Source organism: Nyctereutes procyonoides, unplaced genomic scaffold, assembly GCF_905146905.1.
Source record: "Nyctereutes procyonoides isolate TBG_1078 unplaced genomic scaffold, NYPRO_anot_genome, whole genome shotgun sequence".
NCBI lineage: Eukaryota > Metazoa > Chordata > Mammalia > Carnivora > Canidae > Nyctereutes > Nyctereutes procyonoides.
The window spans coordinates 14130879-14152837 of NW_026575137.1; the positions used below are offsets into that span (position 1 = coordinate 14130879).

The following is a 21959-nucleotide window of genomic DNA, read 5'->3' on the forward strand; positions in this document are numbered from 1 at the left end:
AATGATCAAAAACACATGAAAAACTAACTGATAACTAGTTAAAGAAAATGATATTAAAACAATAATAGAGAACACTTTTTACCTGTGAAATGGACATTTAATAAATTGTAAAACTAAGAACTGAGAAATTTCTTAAATGAACACTTCCATAAAGGTCTGGTAGGACTGTGAATTGGTACAAACTCTCCAGAAATCTATTTCAAAAAGAAGAGTGATCATCCCATTTTCAGACTGTATCCTAGGGGAGTATTCCAAGATGCATTTAAAGACTTGAATTTAAAACATACAGGTATTAATGTCAGTTTATTCATATTAATAATGTTATCTTTGTTATTTAATAGTAGGAAAATTATAAAGTAGAGTTTATCCATAGAAGAACACATTTTATATCAGCCAATAGAAAATATATATTACCAGAAAGTATTCATATTAAAAGCTTATGTGGAAAATAAAACTATCAACCTATCAACCTTCATATCATAAAGTTGTAGTTTTTAAAAATTTTCTCTCAACTTATGCATATGGATATATGTTTACATATATTTATATATTGTGTTCATAGAAAATTATTAAATTTTCTGATTATCAGTGCTTGATGGGGTTATGAATAATTTCTCATCCATATTTATACTCTCCTTTAGTATTTGATGTTTTCTGCAAACATGAATATTTTTAAATATTTCTTTTCCAAAATACTTATTTAGACCTAGTTGTTCATGGGTTATTACAATGATTTTGCTTACAAGTAGGCATTCTTGCACATTAATTCTTATGTAACCTTTAATACTTATACAATTTCAATTTGAAAGCACATATGTTCCCTGAAAGCCACAGAGTGTACAGGTTAGTTTTTTATAGAGATTTTGGGGGGTCTTAGTGTATATCTGAATAAAATACCAGATCTCAAGGCAGCATAATTGGCATTTCTCTTTAAATAGTTTTATTCTAGTAAGTAAAATGTTTAAAATCACTATCTTTCTATAATTTGTTTTCTATTTACAATTAAAATATATTTTTTCTTTAAATATAGTTGAAATTTTATCTTTAGTCAACTGTCTGGGATAGTACAAAACAAAACCTTCAATGAATTTTGATATATATAAGTGTTCATCTGAAAGTTAGCTCTTTAAAATATTTGAATGTGTTTTTACATAGGAATAAAGAATTGTCATAGTTAAAATTCAAGGCTAATTCATACGTTTTTTGTTAAACAATAAATTTAAGATATTTTGAATTTTTTATTTTTTTTAAAGATTTTATTTATTTATTCATGAGAGACGAGACACACACACACACAGAGAGAGAGAGAGAGAGAGAGAGAGAGAGAGAGGCAGAGACACAGGCAGAGGGAGAAACAGGCTTCATGCAGGGAGCCTGACATGGGACTCAGATCCCGGGTCCCCAGGATCATGCCCTGGGCTGAAGGCGGCGCTAAACCTCTGAGCCACCTGGGCTGCCTGAGATATTCTAATTTTTAATGAAAAGTAGAAGTAGTTAGAAATAGTACTTTATTGGAAGAATAAATGAGTAAACTATCTAAAATCATTGTATTTAAAGTAAAAGTAGACAGGAGAATGGAATAGTAAAAACATACTTTTAGAGAGATTTTGAAAGATATTTATTGTCATTTCAGGGACATCAGAGGTCAGTAACAGTGCTCCTTTTTTCTTGTTTTTGCCCTCATTTCTAAGTGTAGCTAACCTTGAACAACACAGGGATGGGAGGCACGGATTCCCCACATAGTAAAAAATCCATGTATAACTTTTGGCTCCCCCAAAACCTAACTGCTAATAGCCATCTGTTCACTAAGAAGCCTTACTGATAAAGAGTTGACTAATATCTATTTTGTATGTTTTATGTATTATATTGTGGTATCTCTCCTGATGGGATGGAAGCCCCCAAATATGGGGCCACCCGATTAGGCAGAAGCCAGCAGTGCTGCAAGTGAAATCAGAACTCACCTGAGGCAGAGGGAGTGGTGGGCAGGAAGGAGGCCATAGGTGTGGCTGTATTTAAAGAGAAGAAAGTGAGGACATATGGATGTGTATGGGATATTCCTTTTTCTTGGTAACTGTGCCTGGTTTTAAGTGGCCCATTGGATAGTTAGGGCCTATGGCTATTTTGAGGTGAGTCACCTGATGGGCCTTCTGTATTCAGTCAGGGGCTTGGGATCACCGTGGTACTTTTTGCCTTGCTTTCTATATATTCCTTTGCTTAAGCCTGTTGCTCAGAAGTGACCTTTACATTATATACTGTGTTCATAAAGTAGGTTAGAGAAAAGAAGATATTACTAAGAAGATCATAAGGAAGAGAAAATATATTTATAGACTGTATTGTATTTATTGAAAAAAATTTACATATAAGTGGACTTGCATACTTCAAACCTGTGTTGTTATGGTGCTAACTGTAGTTTTTTTCTTCCCTTCACTCATAAGATTGTTAGCAATGATCAGGGTTAATTCTGGACGCCAGTAGAGAAATAGAACATTCTTTTGGAATGATTGGAAAGGAAGTGACAGAGAAACAGGAAAAAGAAAAGTCAAGAATTTAAAGATATTCCTATAGGTGAGCATGAAATTTTCTGAATTAATGAGTTATAGTTGATGAAAGGCAGGCACAGCTTAGTGAATAATCTTTGGGAGAGGAAAGGAAGTGATGGGCAGCCACGGAATGGAGAGGGAAGGAAAAATAGGCAACATTTAACTGGCAGTTACTGGGTAAGAGGGTTTTTTCTTAAATCAATTTGATATTGTAAAATTAATTACCAGTTATCCTTAAAATAATATTTTGTTATAACTATTAATCTTGGGTAGAACATGTAAATGTTAAGGGAGAGAAACTTTCAGGATCGCTTAGTCTAGAGGTAAAGAATAAAGCAGGCATTTTTCAGATGGTCAGATGTCTTCAGAGTCAAGCAGATAGTGAGTTGAAGAGATCTGACTTTCTTGTCAGATGTTCTTTTTATAATGTATATTCATTTAAAGGACCCTTTCAGATAACCAGGTTGTTATCTTCCTTTATTTGTTATCTTCCTTTATTTTACTTTGTCCTAGAACCTGAGGATATAAAGATAAAAAAAAGACCCTTTTTAACTTATTAATGAGCTTATGGTTCATTGAGAGGATAAATAGGTAAAGCATGTAGCTTAAAGGTAGTTAAAACATTGTTATAAAACAAGGTAGTGTGAATTCACATTGAAGGAAGCTTTTACTCAGACTTGGGACTTGGGAAAAGTTTGCTGGAATCAGCCATGTCCAAGGAAAGTGCTTAATTATGAGCTAGAGGAGAAACAATGGGTCAGGTTTCAGGAACCTGCAACTAAGATCCCTGGAATGGCAGTTTAGAATGGGACAGGAGCATGATAAGAGTTAATGCCTGATGAGATCAGCAATCTCTTCTGGCTATGAAAGGCCTTGAAAGCCATTTTAAAGGTTTGGACTCTCTGCTAAGGGAGGATTTGGAAAGTTTTTATCATATTTATGCTTTAGAAACCAATTTAGGGAGTGGGGTGGATGAGGTTACTCTCATCCAAGGAGGCAGGTGAGATCAGGTAGGAGAATGTTGCAGTGAAGAAAAGGATAATGTCAAGAGAGTTACACACATTTGTGGGATTTGTGTCAGAATCAGTAGGAGCTGATGGTTAATTGAAGATGATATCTGAGGGAGAGAGTACAGTAGGTAAACATCTAGTCTTCTAGTTTGGAGAACTAGGTACATAGTAGGGCCTCTTTGACTAAGATGAGGAACAAAGGGACCAGAAGCAAGTTTTATTTAGGGTGATAGAGGCAGTTGGTATAATACTGCTATTTTTTCTAATTCTTCCTATGTGCCAGGTATTATTTCAAGCATTTTCAGTAGAACCCAAGCAGTTTGACTTTAGAATTCATTACACCAGAGAGCAAAGACTATAGAGAAAATTCAAACCCTAAATCATTGATTATTCAGTTTATTGAGTTCTATTTATGAATTACTAGGTGCATGTATGACACTGCTACTGGCTGATAAAAAAGATATTCAGTATAGAGCCCTATTAAGTTGTATATACATATAGCTAATTCTAAGAACAAGCTTGACAAATGCTGCAACTGGCTGGGAGAAAAGTACTATCTAGAAATAGAGAAGAGAGATAAACTTGAATCAAGAAGGGAGGATTTAATGATACTAGCAAAGATTTCTCAAAGAGGATTGATATTTAAGTCTGGAACATAGAAGACTGCATATGAGATGAAAATTTATTGTTTAAACATTACAACTACTTTTAATTGTCCTATACTGTTACTGTAATTATTAGTTGAAGTCCATGTTTTTGTGAAAGTGTGAAAAGTGTAATTGTTAAAAAGTGTTTAGTACGTCTTTATGGTGAAGTAGTTTCCTTTCTAGAGTATTTCAGTATATTCAGATAATTATAATAAAAATGTATTAAGATTTTTTAAATTTTACAATGTGATTGTAAAATGTAAAATATTTGGGATACTTATTACTGCTTTTGTTTTCTAAGACCAATTTTTAAAGTTAAAATAAGTATTGGGACCATTATATTTAGTTTTCATGTGGTTTAGCTTGGAGTTAATTATTAAGTAAAACTTGATTTTTAGCCTTAGAAAAACAAATGCAGAAGTTAATAAATTCCCCCTCCTCTTTTTTATTGGATTCCTTGTTAACAAAGCATAGCATAAGTAAGTCTCAGTCAGCCTGTGAAAGGGATGACTTAACACAACTGTTGATGCATTTGGAGTGAAACATCTTTATCAAGTTAATACAAAAAGCAGTCATGCCCTACTTGAATTACTCATTTATTATAGCTGAACAGCAGCCTGCATGTGGACTTTGAAATCCTGGGAAAATAAGATGCCTACCTACATCCAAATGTTGAAAGCCTTTACTTCTCAGCAGCTGGAAAATGTTGAGCTCTGTTGTCATCCATTAGGTTTTTGGCCTTCAGGGAGATGTGATCAATTTAATTACTGACCAGCTTTATCCATTACTTTTAATGACTATAGCCTCTGAAGTAAAGCCTCTGAAGTTTGTAGCTTAAACGATCATACTTACCTATTGTACATTTAAAATTTATAAAAACTAAACTAGGTGATTATACTTTGCTTATATGTTTGTCACATATACTCAGATCTCTAAAAATATAAAATAATTTAAACATTAATAGAGGTTAATTTATTTACTTTAAATGAAGTCTAAAATGTGTTTGTGTTTAACAGTAACAAAATATGCTCTGCAAATTTGCTATTCTGGGGTAAATTTTATATATTATATCCATTTGTGTGCAAAATTTTTACCTTTTTTCTAAAATACAGTTTGTGGGTTGTTTTGAGTCACAATTATTTATAAACAAAACTGTTAATAATTATCTGTGCTCCTTGTTTATCTTCTTTTCACTACTCTTTTCATGTCAAGTTCAAAGAGGATTTTTAGAAAATATCCTGAAGTGATACAGCATAGCTAAGGGAAATTCATGTTATATGAAGAAATGTATCCACAACTTGGAGGCTGTTACTGGTGAATTCTAATTCTAACTGTGGAACCCAGTCTTTATATAAATAACTTGATCTCATGTTTAATGTTTCTTAATCTATTAAATGATTGCAATACCAGGCACTGAATATCTTTGTGTTTAAAGATATTCCTTTAAAGAGATCACCGTTCATGTTACAAAACAAGGGAATTTGCTTATTATTGTTATTTATTATGGTGTTTTTTAGGTAGAGGACAGTAAAATCATTCTAACAAAGTTTTTGGGTTATGACAGTATCCAACAGATAGATGTAGAATAGAGAAAAGCGCATTGTGGCTGAGTTGATGGCTATAGACACAGTATTTGAAGATACCATGTTTGACTAGTTTGTGTTTTTAAGTTGATGTGTTTAAAATATTTGTCATGATTAAAAAGTGTAAGATATCCTCATTGACAAACAATTGATGTTCATATATTTAGAGGTATTATGCTAGTGCCATATTGAGAAGGTTTTGCAGAAATAACTAAGCAGTACAAAAGAGGGAGATAATATCAGAAAGTAATAGATTGTTAATACAAATGACATTTATTTATATAGTAACTTTATGTGCAGGTTAACGATATGCTTCTGAACAACATAGTTGGAACAGAGGTAATGAGAGAAGTATATTTTGAAATGTGTTACTAAAAAAAGGTTAAATATTAGTTTTTTGTGATCAGAAGGGACCTGTTCTGAATTTGAAAGATTGAATCTGACTGGTCATAAATCATGTCAAGAGCAACAAAATATGGATATATGTATATACTGTAAATGTTAACACAAAAGATGAGTTTAGAATTGATTCACTTGACTTCTTTGTGAGTCTTTTAATTATGTTTTCAGTATTGCATGTGTATATAACTTTTCTATCCCAGACCTGGTCAAAAATAGGAAGAGCATATGTTGTTCTAGTACCCATAAATTTTTAATAAACTTGTCGCTGTGTTTGTAACTTTTCTGGGGGGTAAAATTTGGAAACGTGTCTAGCTATTTTTGTTGTTATAAAACTAACATATGGTTTTTTTTAAAACATTATATGGATTGATTAGGTTTCTAAGGATTTATTTAACAGATATCATTACTCCTCATGTTCATGTTGAATAATATGTAAAATCATGTGCTCATTCTTTTTCTCAAAATGAAAATACTTTTTTACGATAAATAGTGCAAAAATTCAAACACAAAAGAAAAATAAATAGAAGTATTAACAATTATCTTAAATACTATGACCTAAAGAGTAACTAACTAGGGCTGATATTTTGACATATATCCTTTCAGACACTTTATATGGTTACATGTATAAATACACAATCCTGGAAAAATAATTTTCATACCATATATTCTCTTCTGTACCTACTTTATCACTTTCCTGTGTTTTAGAGACATCTTTCTATTTTAGTAAACAGCTTTTCATCCTAATTTTTCTTGACATTGTAGTGTTCTATGTCTACATATATAATTGATTTCTTCTTGGTAAATAGTATGATTGGTGCGTATTTGGATTTTTCTAATTTTGTACTACAAATTCTAAGTGGAAATGGTTAACTCTGCAGAGAATTCAAATGAGTCTTGTCTTAATACATTATTAACAGTAAGGTTCTCTTTGAGATTTCTGAAAGGTCAAATAGCTCAGTCATTGATATGTAAATTTATTTTTTCTAGAAGGTTTTTTTTTTTTTTAATTTTTTTTAATTTATTTATGATAGTCACAGAGAGAGAGAGGCAGAGACACAGGCAGAGGGAGAAGCAGGCTCCATGCACCGGGAGCCCGACGTGGGATTCGATCCCGGGTCTCCAGGATCGCGCCCTGGGCCAAAGGCAGGCGCCAAACCGCTGCGCCACCCAGGGATCCCTCTAGAAGGTTTTAATGGTTATATCTACTCAGAATTATTTTACAAATCATTCCTTCAATTTTGTTTGCAGCATCATTTAAGAGAAAGAAATTAGACTTTAGAATCAGTCAAACTTGTTTTCAAATGTGTATTTGCTTTTACTGTTATGACTTGGAAAACATACTTAAATCTCCCTGAGTTCCATTTTCCCACCTGTAAAATTTGGAAAACAAATTCACTCCCTTGTAGAGTTTGTTTTGAAGAATAAAGATAGTGAATATAAAGAGCTAGCACCTACTACTTAATTTTACTTAAACCTTACAAAAACTTATGTATGTGAAGTATTTAATGCAGTTTTGGCAGGGTTTTTATTACTAGTGTTTTTTTTTTCAAATTTTCATCAACAGAATGATTCCATATGTAACATGAATTTAGGTTTTAGTTCTTAATTCTGCTGAATTAGAAGATTCTTAGTCTATCCTTACATTAAAAAAATTTGCAATTAGCATGAGCTAAGTAGATTGCTTTGCTGTTTTGACATGAATATGTAACTATAACCTACTGATCTAGAAAAAGCATGTGCTAGCAAAGAAAAGTTTTATTTATAAGATCAGATCTGTATGTTTATAAATCCTTAAATTTCCTCCTTTTGAGTCCTATCCTTTGATATCCTTCCCTGTACTTGTCTTATTTTAGATCTCTTTAAGCAAAGTGTATGTGTGTGTGTGTGTGCATGTGCGTGCATGCTGCACACGTGTGTGTGCATGTGTGTAAAGCCAAGGGTGAACACAGGCAGGATTCTATCAGTTCATGTGGTTTTGTTTGGTAATCCCTCTCTTAACTCCATTCCAGAATATTACCTGAGCTTCTTTGTCTCTGGTTATACCTCAGTGAATAGCACATGAGCCATTAATTTGCTCCTTGGTAAACAGATCATTCATTCTTACTAAGTTTATGTCATCTTTTGAAAAATAATTATGTCAGTTAAAATCTCAGTAGAGTGCTGGTTGTAGAATAAATACTGTAACAGTTTGCAACTGCAACATAGTAACATTGTTATGTTGGGTATCTTCTGTATCCCAAACAAATGGTTCTTGAAAATCTGCTTAGAGTTTTCTCAACACAATGAGTAGTGACTTAAAGTGGTTGCTGTACTCACAAATCAGTTGTGACTAACTCTAATAGCTGTTTGAATAAGAGTACGGTTTCCAGATCCTAAATGCTTTATTCTTTCCAGCCTAGGTGTTAGTTATGAAAGGGGTTGACTTGAAGATAATGATGGCTTTTTCTGTATTCTCTTACTAGTTCTCCTTTTCCTTCACTTACCTGTTCAAGGGCAATTGCCTGCATTCCTCTAATACTGGATTCAAACCTCAGCTCTATCATTTATTGGGTGTTATTACTATGAGCGGTGTACCTCAATATTCTTAACTGGGAAATGGAAATTACAATAAATACTACCCAACTTCATAGGATTATTGAGAGGATCAGATATATTAAGATAGATGTCATTTTATATAAATGAATTTCTGTGTGTATAATTAAAATATTAAACACTTTTTGGGTGCTTATTAGTGCAGGCACCATATTAAGGGTGCTATCTCATTTTATTATAGTAGTTCCATTATGGAACAGGAAGTTTATTTTTTTTTTTTAAGAAAGTTGAAAGTAGTAATTGTTATGTAATCTATTAAAGGTGTTTATATAAGATGAGGTAAAACTTGAATTTGAAGTTCTTGACTTTATCTACATCTAAAGATCAGTAAAAATGTACATTTTTGTTTTATGTTTAAATATAATGTTTAAGATATAGATATATTCTTTCTTAATGACTTCTTAATTTAACTGATTATATTTTGCCATCAACTAAATTACTCATCATAGTATCAAGTAAGAGGACTACTACTGTAGTTCTGTCTCCATGTAGCTCCTTACTTCACCTGTCTCTAAAGAAACTCCGTCTAAGAAGGCAGGGCCATTCATATTTTCTAATGCACCAAAACTGCTCTCAAGACATCATCCAGGGGTTTGAAGATTGTGAATTTTCTGCCATTAGTTTACTTTACCTGGCCATCGCTCCATACTAGGACAAACCCTAATGACTTTAAGTAATTCCTAGTGCTTCACATTAGCATTTCAGTATTTTGATGAATAACATTATGAAAAGGTCTAAATTTGTTGTTTAAAAGCAGTTGAGAAAGAGAAGAGTTAGAGAAAACATGACTATTTTATGAAATTGATGCTAGAGACAATGGGCACACATTTCTCTTATGGTTCAGATTTCCATGTGATTCATACTGCACTTTAGCTCCATGTATTTTCTCTATAGTGATACCACTATTGAAGGAATTGAGGTGTCATTAAGAATGAAGAATGTTTTAAATATTTTGAAGCTTCTTGCATTCTAGGATCAGTGACTCCAAAAGTGAAATTCTAGTAGTAATAAGATTCTGAGGCAGCTACAGAAATCCTGTGCATAGTCTCCAACACAATGCAGCTTGAGAGTGTTTGTCTTTTTGTGTGTGATTATTTAGTACTGTGTGTGGCTCAGTGCCTGAAAGATTCTCATTAAGTAAAGATATAGTCAAGATTTCTTACTAGGGGGATTTGTTTTTCCATTAATGCTCATATCTACTTATTTCTTTCTATCTGTAGTTCTCCATAGCTTCTGAGTAAATTTTGTTATTTGCAAAATCCTAATTTATTAGAGTAATATGATTTATGACAGATGGCATAGTATAGTGGTTAAAAGCATGGGTTTTGAAATCACACTGATTCCTGGCTTCTATGTCCTATCTCTACAATCACTGGCAAGTTTCTGGACTTTATGGCAACTTTTCTCACTGGTAAAATAAGAATAATAATACATCATAGGGTTGTCATGAAGATTAAGTGAACCCATGTAAGTAAAGCATTTAGAGTAAGATTTGGTACATACAAATGTTAGTAGTTTTTATTGTAATGACAAAAGTATGTGATGGGAAAAACCCAAAAAAGTAGTCTTCATTTCCTGGTTTATCTGAAATCACTTTGCTATGAGAGGATATTCAGGTAGAAGAAAAGAAGGAAAATTTTAATGAAGTTCATTTCCGCTAGCAAATGTGATTGCTTTAAAAGAAAATTTTTTTCCCCCATAGAATAAAGAATTGATTCCAGTGGCTAAAAGGAGGTGATACTATTGTCTAACATTGGATTGTTCCAATCATTTCTATAAAGATAAAATGTTAAATTTGTATTAGCCCTTAATATTCATCGTGACAGCATTTTCCTTGAGCAGCAGATAAATTTTTGGTTATCTGTGAGAAATTTCTTTTAGATAATTCACAGGCACCTTAGACTCAGCACTTCCAACTTCTTTTCTCCCATTTTACTTTAAGCTTGTACTTCGACCTGCATTCTTCTGTATTGATGAGTGGTGGTATTATTAGTCCAATCAGAAACCTAGCGATTGCTCTAAACTCTTCCCTTCCTTCATTTCACATCTTTCCTATTTATGCAGTCACCAAATCCTAAGGCTTCTCTATAAAGACAAATCTGATCCTTTCACTTCCTTTTAAAATACTTTTTTAAATCTTTTTTTTTTTTTAAGATTTTATTTATTTATTCATGAGAGACACAGAAAGAGAGAGAGGCAGAGACACAGGCAGAGGGAGAAGCAGACTCTATGCAGGGAGCCTGACATGGGACTCCATCCTGGGTCTCCAGGATCAGGCCCTGGGCTGAAGGTGGCGCTAAACCGCTGAGCCACCTGGGCTGCCCCTTCCTTTTAAAATACTTTTTAATGACTCCCTCACTGCTATCTGGATAAAGTCCAGACTTCTAAGCACTATTTACAACTCTAATATTGTATAGTGTTTTCACATATACAGTATTATCCCACTATGTGGAACCATTTTCAGTTTTATAGATTTTTTAAATTTGTTTTTCTTGAAGTTCGATTTGCCAACATATAGTATATCACCCAAGTGCTCATCCCATCAGGTCATTTTCAGTCTTACAAAATGCTGTTCTCCGTTCCATTTTCATTTGTGTATATAATTTCAGTGCATATGAAGCTCTCCCTGCTTTTCTCTTCCCTGTTTTGTTCAATTGAAGCTCTACTGCCATTGAAAATGCATTTGCATACTTCTTTCCTAAAGCAAGTTAGGTCCCTTCATGTTTGCTTCTTTACATTCTGTAACCTATTCTGAATACTTTATTAAAACACTTATCAAAAATTATGACTTATTTTTGTCAGGGTTTTCCACTAAATTATGAGGAGCCCAAATGCAGTGACTCTTACTATTTTGTTGTTGTTGTTAAAGTAGTCTCTACTCCCAACCTGGGGCTTAAACTCAAGACCCCAACTCTTAAACTCAAGAGTTACATGCAGACTGAGCCAGTCAGGTCCCCCCCGCCCCTTATTTATCTCTTAATGTTTAATATTTAGGTTTAGGCATATGGTTAATGTTCAATAAAAGTTTATCCAGTTACAAAATGGCTTTAAATGAGATTAATATCTTTGGTAATGGTCACATGGAAAATTTGTTTTTAACGGGAGATAATGAGAATTAACTGCTAATAGTTGTTCTCAAGACACAAAAATAAGGAAATGGACTGAAACCCAAACTTTTGCCCATTTGACATTAGTCATTCATGCATTTCTTCCCATTACTTATTTACCACTTTGACAATCACAATTTGTTTCTGTCTGTTCTCATGAGTACTAGTCACTGTCAGAAATGTCTCTCAGGGCATCTGACTGACCCTGTCAGTAGAACGTGTGGCTCAATCTCAGGGTCATGGGTTTGAGTCCTATAATGGGCATAGAGCCTACTTAAAATGTCTCTCACTTAGCCTACTTAGAGCATCACTCTGTTTAATTCTTAATTTTTTATTTTAGTAATACATACTGATTTTATTTTATCAGATGACTAGAAATATAAAAGTTTCCCTCTCTATGTCGCATATTCATTGTAATGAATGTGAAGAGGGTTCATTGTGTTGATTTTAAGAGCACCTGGCAAATTGGTTAGAAGATTAGTCCTTGGAGGACATGAAGTCAGGAGTCTGTCATTTACAGGACAAGAGGCTGGATGGGTAGGATAAATATGTTAGTTTGGGAGTGTGCCCTGGGAGTGAATAAAAGGCCAAGAATCTGAGTACAGAGGTCAGGGCTTTGTGGACAGGAGGTAAAAGTGATATCTAGAGTGCAAGCAAGGCTAATGTGGTAGGGATTACATGTCTTCATTATTGTTTAGGGATATCAGACTTCAGTGGGAAGAGGATGTTGTTTAGGGGAGGCTGGTCTTGGGTAGCAGTGAATTCTCAGTAGTTATAGAGCATATAAACAGTAGAGCACCTTTGTTCTGGTAGTGGATGGGATAGTTACATGTATTGTACTGACACTACTATGTTCAAGACTGTTTTGTCTATGAATAAGCTAGTTCAACCCAGGCCTTAACCAAAAGTAAGAGACTAACTAACATTCAGATCTATTTAGTGAATTAATTTGAATAGCTTTCTGTGCCATTGGCGGAACAAATTACTTTCACTGGTTGAGTGTTTATTCCTGTATGGTATAGTGGGGGAGGATTATCAGTTAGTTTGTCTTATTGGTTTATTGGCAGAAGAAAACTCTTAAAACTGAGTTTTCCCATGAAAGAGGTATCTTACTTGAAATCCCAGAACTTTTACTTAAAAATTTATGAAGTGGGATGACAATAAATTACTGAGGAATCATCAAAGCAAGTATGTTATTAATTGACAACTTATTGACTTCATCCCCCAGGCCAGTTTAAAGAAAAGGGAGGGAGGGTTAGATTTCAAGCTACACTTTGAATGCTGTGTGAGGTCTGTTTGAGATATTTTGGTTAGGCTGTGATTAATTAACTCAATTAAACAAGTATTAGTACATGAGTAAAAGAACACTCATGGATCTGTCAAAGAGTTAATAATGGGTTCAGTACTGATAAAATTGTGAATCTGAATCTGGTTAACATTAAAGAGCACACAAAAATACACCTGTCATCTTTAGTCTTTTGATAAAGAGCAAAAATAATTCATTTCATATATGTATTCTGTATTTTTTCATATATGTATAGGTTTGCTTATTTATTTGACTTCAGAGATAATGGGATTAAGCTTTAATTGCCTTTTTAATTATATTCTAAACTGTTAATTTTTTCAGTTTGAATTTTAAAAATTGTTAGAAATTACTATTTTTGGACTTTACAGCTTACACAGTTATATTTTACAGGAAATGACACATATAAAGACAAAGAAAAGTTTTGAAACTTAACCGTCTTACTTCACTCCTTAAGATGGAGGTTGCTTCTGGTTTGTGAGCAAGAAAGTATAATTCCCTAGCTAGAACTTTGGTTTTTTATTTTTCTCCTTTGATAGCCCTGAATGTTGAGATACTGAGTCTCTTTTTGTCTGTTTCCTAACTATGCTTTCATTTGTTTTTGTTAATTCTGAAAGCATTTATTTACTATTTTATTGGTTATTAGTTTTATAATTTTCTGTATTTTAACATCTCTGAAATTTAGAAGAGTCCTTGTATAATCTGTGATTTTTGGATCCCTGGGTGGCTCAGCGGTATGGCGCCTGCCTTTGCCCAGGGCGTGATCCTGGAGACCCGGGATTGAGTCCCACATCAGGCTCCCTGCATGGAGCCTGCTTCTCCCTCTGCCTGTGTCTCTGCCTCTCTCTCTCTCTTTCTGTGTGTCTCTCATAAATAAATAAATAAAATTTTGAAAAAACTATTTAATCTGTGATATTTAACAATTGCTAATGGCTTTAATTGAGTTCAAGTTCTGCTAGAAGTAAGTATCTGTTTGCTTCTGCCACTAATCTGGTGGCACTACAACTTGAGATGACCATAAGTTAAGTTGTCTGCTTGAGAATTTTTTGGACTTTGCTGCTAGTGGATTAAATGAATATTAGTTTATGGTTTAAATTCCCAAAGATTTTTGTGTCTCTGCCCAATGTACAGCTTAAGTGAAACTACCTTTCTGCTTGGTGGCTTTATTTTTTACTTCCTGTTACACTGGCAGCTTTGATTTGTCAACTTTATGCAAGACTTTTCTATCATGCTTTGTCATAGAATTAATAATATCTTCGGTATGATATGTAGGGACAGTGATGTAACTAACAAGCAACTGCATGGAGGCAGCAAGAAATGGTATATGGTTTTGGAGCTACTTTATTGGTGGTGTAGAATGTAGATTGAAGGTCAGCTTTTATGGCTAAAAGTGGCAATGGCTCCATCTGTGGTATTGCTTGCCATATTTAGGAGGAAGACCTTTTGATTGTGATTCCAGATCTGGTGATAAACAGAGTGTATCTTGCACAGTCATTTAGCAAGAAGCCTTTGACCTGAACTTTAGAAAAAGGTCTAAAGCAAAGCTGAACCACTAAGTTGTTATATAACCAGTGGCATCTTAGTCTTATCTGTGAGGTAAGAAGTATTAGAAGGCTTCTGTAGGGATCCCTGGGTGGCGCAGCGGTTTGGCGCCTGCCTTTGGCCCAGGGCGCGATCCTGGAGACCCGGGATCGAATCCCACGTCGGGCTCCCGGTGCATGGAGCCTGCTTCTCCCTCTGCCTGTGTCTCTGCTTCTCTCTCTCTCATTCTATGTGACTATCATAAATAAATAAAAATAATAAAAAAAAAAGAAGGCTTCTGTAAAACAAAGATTTGCAGTGGGGCAAGAGTTATTCACCTCATTCTTTTAAAAAAAGTTTTGGGGCACCTGGGTGGCTCAGTAGGTTAAGCATCCAACTCTTGATTTCAGCTCAGATTATGATCTTGGGGTTATTAGATCAAGCCCTGCATCGGGCTCCATGCTGGGCATGGAGCCTACTTAAGATTCTCTCTCTCCCTCTTTCCCTGCTCCTTTCCCCCATCTCTCTCTTTCTAAAGAAATAAAAATTTAAAAGGTTTTGTCATAATCTGGCGTATGTACCTAGGTTCTGTAAAATCCATGAGCTAGTAGAGGATACTTGTTTCCTATATATATATTTCTAAACTACTGTATTTTGTGTTAGGAAATTCGAGGACCCTTGGAAAACGTTTTTTTTTTTTAATTTTTATTTATTTATGATAGTCACACAGAGAGAGAGAGAGAGGCAGAGACATAGGCAGAGGGAGAAGCAGTCTCCATGCACCGGAAGCCAGACGTGGGACTTGATCCCGGGTCTCTAGGATCGCGCCCTGGGCCAAAGGCAGGCGCCAAACCACTGCGTCACCCAGGGATCCCCCTTGGAAAACTTTTAATTCACAATTAACATTTTAAGCCGTGACTTTATTTTTCAAACTCAGATATTAAGTTATTGCCATTGTATGCCTGCTCTAATTTACTACCCCTGCAAATTAAGCCTTCTTTTTGTGAATTTTCATATTGAAAAGGAGTAATATTAGGGTCTATGTACTGAATCAAAAAATTGTGAAAAAACATTTATAAAATAGTTGTAAATAAGAATGCTGTGGAATCAGTTACCATTTTGTGAACATTCACTGAACACTTAAGAAATACAGTAAGTAAAAGAGATACTAACCCATTCCAGTGATAAAATACAGACTTTATATAGTACCTTTAGTTTGGCTATTGCTATCCTGCACAGATTTCATCTTGAGACAAAATAAACAAACTTGAATTCTAGAGTAAGGAACTTGAGTTCAGTTTAAGGAACTATCTTGCCATTGAGGGTAAGCTATGAAAGATTTTCATAAGTAGAGTTGATTCTTTTAATTGGGATGATTCCAATTGTGTTATAGTGAGGCCAAGGATATAGTGTAGTTGTGTCTTAATTAGGGGCACAATGATATAGTGTGGTGGTTCTCATCCCTATAAGATCTAACTCTCCTTTCTCTGACCAGTATTTTCTAAGGTTCTTTTTTTATCTTGATGTAAAATTCATAGTTAATGTATGTTTTTAAGCTGATAACTTATAGAGAAATCAATATAATACCATAATCATCATTAAGGGAGGAATAAGAGGAAAATAATATATATATATTTTAATATTTAGAATGTAACTAGAAGACATGAGAAGACATTTTGCCTGCCACATGTGTTATATTGGGACATTTATAAGTTTTGCCTAACTACATGTTTAATAAATTGGCAGTGCCAACACTCAAATAGAATAGTCATGAATGAGGTGACTTTCTGAAATGGTAAACACCTCTTGGTCAAAATCTCATGGATTCATATTTTTTCTCCTGTATAGTGATAGTTAAATTTCTTGAACTCTTGGGGCTTTTAAAAAGGGGGTTAAAAACCACTCTGTGTTTTGATATAAAATGGAGTTAAATTTTAGGTTCAAGTGATTATAAACACATTTTTCATTTACACAAATTCCTGGCAGATATTTGAAAATTGTGGAGGGAGCAGGACTGTTCTTTGTTGTATTAAGCATTGAACAGCTTTTAACATTCTTGATTGATACTTAATATCTGTAGTGTCTCCTAATCATTATGACAACCAGAAACACTGATTTCCAAAAATGCCCCTAGAGGGTGGTACAATCCTCACATAGAATATACTGACCGTAGAACTAATGGTACAGGATGCAGGCAAGAGTCATAGTATTGGATTTGAATTTAAATTCTTTCACTTACTGACTTCCTACTGACTTTGTAATATTGGACAAGGTAGGTAACTTCTCTTGGCCTTGGTTTCCTTTCTGGAAAACTGGGAAGATAATGTCTTACAAAATCAAATAGATAATATGTTATATTTTAGGTACCTGACATGTGGTTTATGTGAATGGGACTGTATCTCTTTTGCTATTTTTCAATACTAGTAGGCACTTAATAAATACTTGCTTACTGTTATTATTCTTTAACTCCTATGTGTCACACTGTGTTCCAGTATTGAAAGTATGTGAGGAAGTGATTGCTTGTAACAGGCTCCAGACCTATCATCTGTGTCTTCTTGTGTTGTGAAATTTGTGAATCTTAAATTAGTATGTTGTCTCTGTGGGATTATGGCCTCCAGTTTCCCAGAGAGCATTAAATTCAAAATATGATGGTTTGCTTTCAATTTGAAAGACTTGTGGGATAAGGGTCTACCTCTAAGCACAAGTTTCCCAGAATCCTAATGTTTTTCTTATTTGTTGTTTTGCTAATGTCAGGGTGATGGTGGAGGCCATATATGGTAAAAGGTTCAGAATCTTCCCTCCTTTGCTAATCCTGATCTTTGTTATTTGTTATGTAGATTTTTAAAATAATGCACCAATAATTTCTTCCTCTATTTTAGCTCTTTTTCCTCTTCCTGTTATTTCGGCCAACTAAAGTTTCTGTATTGTGCTTCCTCCATAAATATTTGCTATCTTTGTCCTATTTTTTCGACTTACTTAACTTTTATCCTATTTAATTCAAACTACTTACTAACAGACTAAGATGGAATAGTACCTCTGGCAATTTTTTTTTAATTTTTATTTTTTTTATTCATTCATGATAGAGAGAGAGGCAGAGACACAGGCAGAGGGAGAAACAGGCTCCATGCAGGGAGCCCAACTCGGCACTTGATCCTGGGACTCCAGGATCGTGCCCTGCCTCAAAGGCAGGCGCCAAACTGCTGAGCCACCCAGGGATCCCCACCTCTGGCAATTTTAATGAGACTAATTACTTTGAAAATGTTGGAAGGAACTCCTAGTCTTCTTTTTAAATTGCCATCCCATTTATTCTTAAAAGAGGAAGCATTTAATCTGTAAATGCTGCTCTGCATTTTATAGAATGATGAGCCTTATAAGTATTATGGTTTTCCTCAAATATTTATTAAAATTTTAACCCACATAAATATATGATGATTATCATGAACAAAAGTTTTTAAAGCAATCACTTTGCTTTGATATTTGCAGTGTGCAAAAGCTAACATTTTCTGTTTTCTCTTCCTTTTTTTCTTCCAGGTCACCTTCAGGTCAGGCATTGCTGCTTTGGCAAATCTGCTTGCCCTTGCCCTTTAGTTACTAAGAGTTTAAGTTTGGTTTTGGACCCGTGATTGCTATGATCTTTAAAGCTAAACAAATGTTTAGCATTCATATGATTTAACCGATTATTCTTAAACATTTGGTCACTTCTACAAGAAAAGGAGCTATTATCAGCTGAGATTCTGTTACCAAAGTCTGATCCTGAAGCATTCCATAAAATTACCGAAAGTCTGATTAAAATTCATATTGGTTCAAATGGTTTTAGGTTGTTTTAAAACCCAAAGATTCTTTCATATAGAATTTTATGAGTCAACTTAAAAAGATCTTGAGGATTTTAGATAATGACTGTGTGTTCTTTTACCTATAAAAAGTTAAAATTTGTTTTAATCTATTCTCAGTTTTGGGGTGCCTGGGTGGCTCATTTGGTTGTGTCCAACTCTTGATTTTAGCTCAGGTCATGGTCTCATGCTCCTGGGATCAAGCCCTGTGTTGGGCTGCACACTCTAGCAGGGAGACTGCTTCTCTCTCTCTCTCTCTCAAATAAATCTTTAATAATCTATACTTAGTTTTTGCACATAGATAAAATTTTATTCACTTCCAGTGCTGAGACTGTTAGTTTTAAATTTGCATTTGAATAACATTTAGAATTCCACTTAACTTCCAAATGACATTTTATTGTTTTGCTTAGTAAGCTTATGGAGCATTTATTTAACTCCTATCATACAAGAAATATGATATAGGGTATCGTGAGGATTAAGACCTAGCCATAATATAACTATAATCATAATATAACCATAATATAACTAATATATATAATATATAACATAATATAACTAATTGTATTCAACCTAATTTCTATCTGTTTGTAACACAAGGGATTTCTAGACTTCTTAGATTTCTTTTATGTGTATGCAGGAGAGAAGGTAGAATTTTGTATCCTTTGAGTTGCCTATCAAAGCGTAAATTCCTAGGAAGTCTCTTTTTGCCTTCTGTGTCATAATTTATTGGAGAAAGCCAAACTGGCTGCTTTTAAGTGTTAGAGAACACATTAAAATCAGGGCCTGTTTGCTTGTGTCCAAAGTCGGTGTGCTCCTTTAGTTCTATCATTCTGATGAGAATCCCAATTGTTGGTTTGCTTGCTTTGTCTTTATTTACATAACTTCATTCTTAGAGTCAGTCATTTGTTATTGACTGCTCTTTATTAATAATAGAATATGGCTAAATGGTTAAATTTTTCAGCAGGTACTTAAGATCTCCTACCTTACTAAAATGTATAGATGCTCTACTAAAATATATTCATTTAGTAAGTAAGGCCAGATTTAATAATTAGATTTAGGGTGCTAAGAGATCACTAATATTTTCACTTAATTGCCAATGACAGTTTATTCTCGAGTATAGATTCTGTTTCCTGAGGTTTTGGGGAGACCAAGAGTATGTTGCTGATCTTTATGTTGCTCTGGGTGTATAATTTTGTGAATAAAAGTAGTCTCCAAATATTAGGAGAACATAATAGAAAGATAAAAGTAAATTTTTAATGTGAAGAACATGCATGATTTTTGGTCCTAATAGTCTAATGTGAACAATGATTACAGGGTTTTAATTGAGTTTTTAATATTTTCTTTTCTTTCTTTCTTTTTTTTTTTTTTTAAGATTTTATTTAGGGCAGCCCCCGTGGCACAGCGGTTTAGAGCTGCCTGCAGTCTGGGGTGTGATCCTGGAGACCCGGGATCGAGTCCCACGTCAGGCTCCCTACATGGAGCCTGCTTCTCCCTCTGACTGTGTCTCTGCCTCTCTCTCTTTCTCTTTCTTTTTCTCTTTCTCTTTCTCTTTATCTCTCTCTCTCTCTGAATAAATGAATAAAAAATCTTAAAAAAAACTTTAAAGATTTTACTTATTTATTCATGAGAAACACACACACACACACAGAGAGAGACAGAGACAGAGACAGAGGGAGAAGCAGGCTCCATGCAGGGAGCCCAATGTGGGACTCATCCCGGGTCTCCAGGATCAGGCCCTGGGCTGAAGGCAGTGCTAAACCGCTGAGCCACCCGGGCTGCCCAATATTTTCTTTTCAACTTTCTCAATTTATGAGATTGAGAGCATGAATGATCATTGAATTGGGAATTTAATATGAATACAGTTCACATGTCTGTATCAAAGACTTGTATATTTTTTTATTAGAGGTGGGAAGCATAAATATATAAAAGCCTTTGCTGTTGGAAGAGTTGCATGCTGGTTTCTTTTCCTATTCTATTTTATCTGTATTTACAAAGGAATTTGGAAAATTGCAATGTATTAAAAGAAGAGGAATAGTAATTATTAGTATGGAAACAAGGACACATGGAAAACTTCCAGCAGTGGTTTTTAAACATTGTTATCTTCAGTCTTTGATAGTTTGCTCTCATGTATATTCTCCTCTGCAATCTGTACTAAATCATGCAGGTCCTTAGCATGACCTATACAAACTACATTTTTGTCAGAAAAGTATTGAATAGACTCAGAGTATGATTTGCTTTCCTTTGGGAAACTGGCATGGGACAGTGTGACCTGCTCTCATGTCAGTACCATAGGCCATACACATTATTTAGTTTGGAGCCCTCACCTTTGCTACCCATTGTTTTGGTAGACAGTTAAGGCCTGAAAAAGTGATGATCCTCTCCAGGTCCTGATGAGAAATCTGAGAAAGCTGTAATGCCTGGTACTTAATAGTTGTCCAATAAATATTTAATGAGGGAGCTCTTAGGTAACTAACTCCAGCCCAGAGAATAACATAGGTTTCATGTTTCGTTGGAATAAATTTCTGTCCATTTGAGTAGTCTAAGAGTGGTTAAAGTCCACTGTGAAGCTTCTTCAGAGATTTGCAGCATGATCAACAAAGGAGTGTGAAGATATATATTCAAGCATGGGCTATTCCACTTACAGATACTTGCTTACAGGATAGTTATCCAACATGGTTTAATAATTGTCATGAAAGGGATCCCTGGGTGGCGCAGCGGTTTGGCGCCTGCCTTTGGCCCAGGGCGCGATCCTGGAGACCCGGGATCGAATCCCACGTCGGGCTCCCGGTGCATGGAGCCTGCTTCTCCCTCTGCCTGTGTCTCTGCCTCTCTCTCTCTCTCTCTGTGACTATCGTAAATAAATAAATAAAAAACCTTTAAAAAAAAAAATAATTGTCATGAAAGCTGGATATTAGCAATGCAAGTGAGATCATTAACTTGGAGGATGATCATACAGTACCTAGGCCTGGCCAGTTGGCCAATTCATATTCTGTCATTCCTGTTGAACAAAGGAAAAAGTGCAGGTGGATGCATTTAATAGGCATATTTTCACTTATGCTACAAACTGTTCCTTGCACTTCCTTTTTCCCTTTTATACTCACTCTGACTTTCTTAACTCTGACTATACATGCAAAGATGAGATTTCTTATTTAGGGGTATTATTAACCATCTCAAAGACACATAGTTCATAAGTGGCAGAACCAGGAATTGAACCAGTAAGTTGAGGTCTCCAAGCTCCTCTCTAGTATATATCATGTTGACTCAAATCAAGTGTCTGAATGATTGGAAATGGTTGTAATAGAGAGTTAGAAATGTATAAATTATAGAAGTGCAAATGTATAACTAAGCACGATTAAAAACTAGGATAGGCTACCAGGTACACTTGAAATTATACTGTTGTACTCTCTTCCATAAAGTTGTAGTT

At 34.6% G+C, this 21959-nt stretch overlaps 1 protein-coding gene across 10 annotated transcripts in view; it reads left to right on the forward strand.

Annotated features, from left to right (window-relative positions):
* VPS13B (vacuolar protein sorting 13 homolog B) overlaps positions 1–21959 on the forward strand; it is a 748802-nt gene that overhangs the window by 235683 nt on the left and 491160 nt on the right. The window contains exon 20 of one of the 10 annotated variants that reach the window (XM_055303548.1): positions 19908–20116. The exons of the other annotated variants lie outside the window; for them this stretch is intronic. Within the exon in view, the coding sequence (XP_055159523.1) occupies positions 19908–19918 (11 nt within the window). The 3' untranslated portion in view covers positions 19919–20116. Of the gene's footprint in view, positions 1–19907; positions 20117–21959 lie in introns of those variants that run through there. 10 annotated transcript variants of the gene reach the window in all.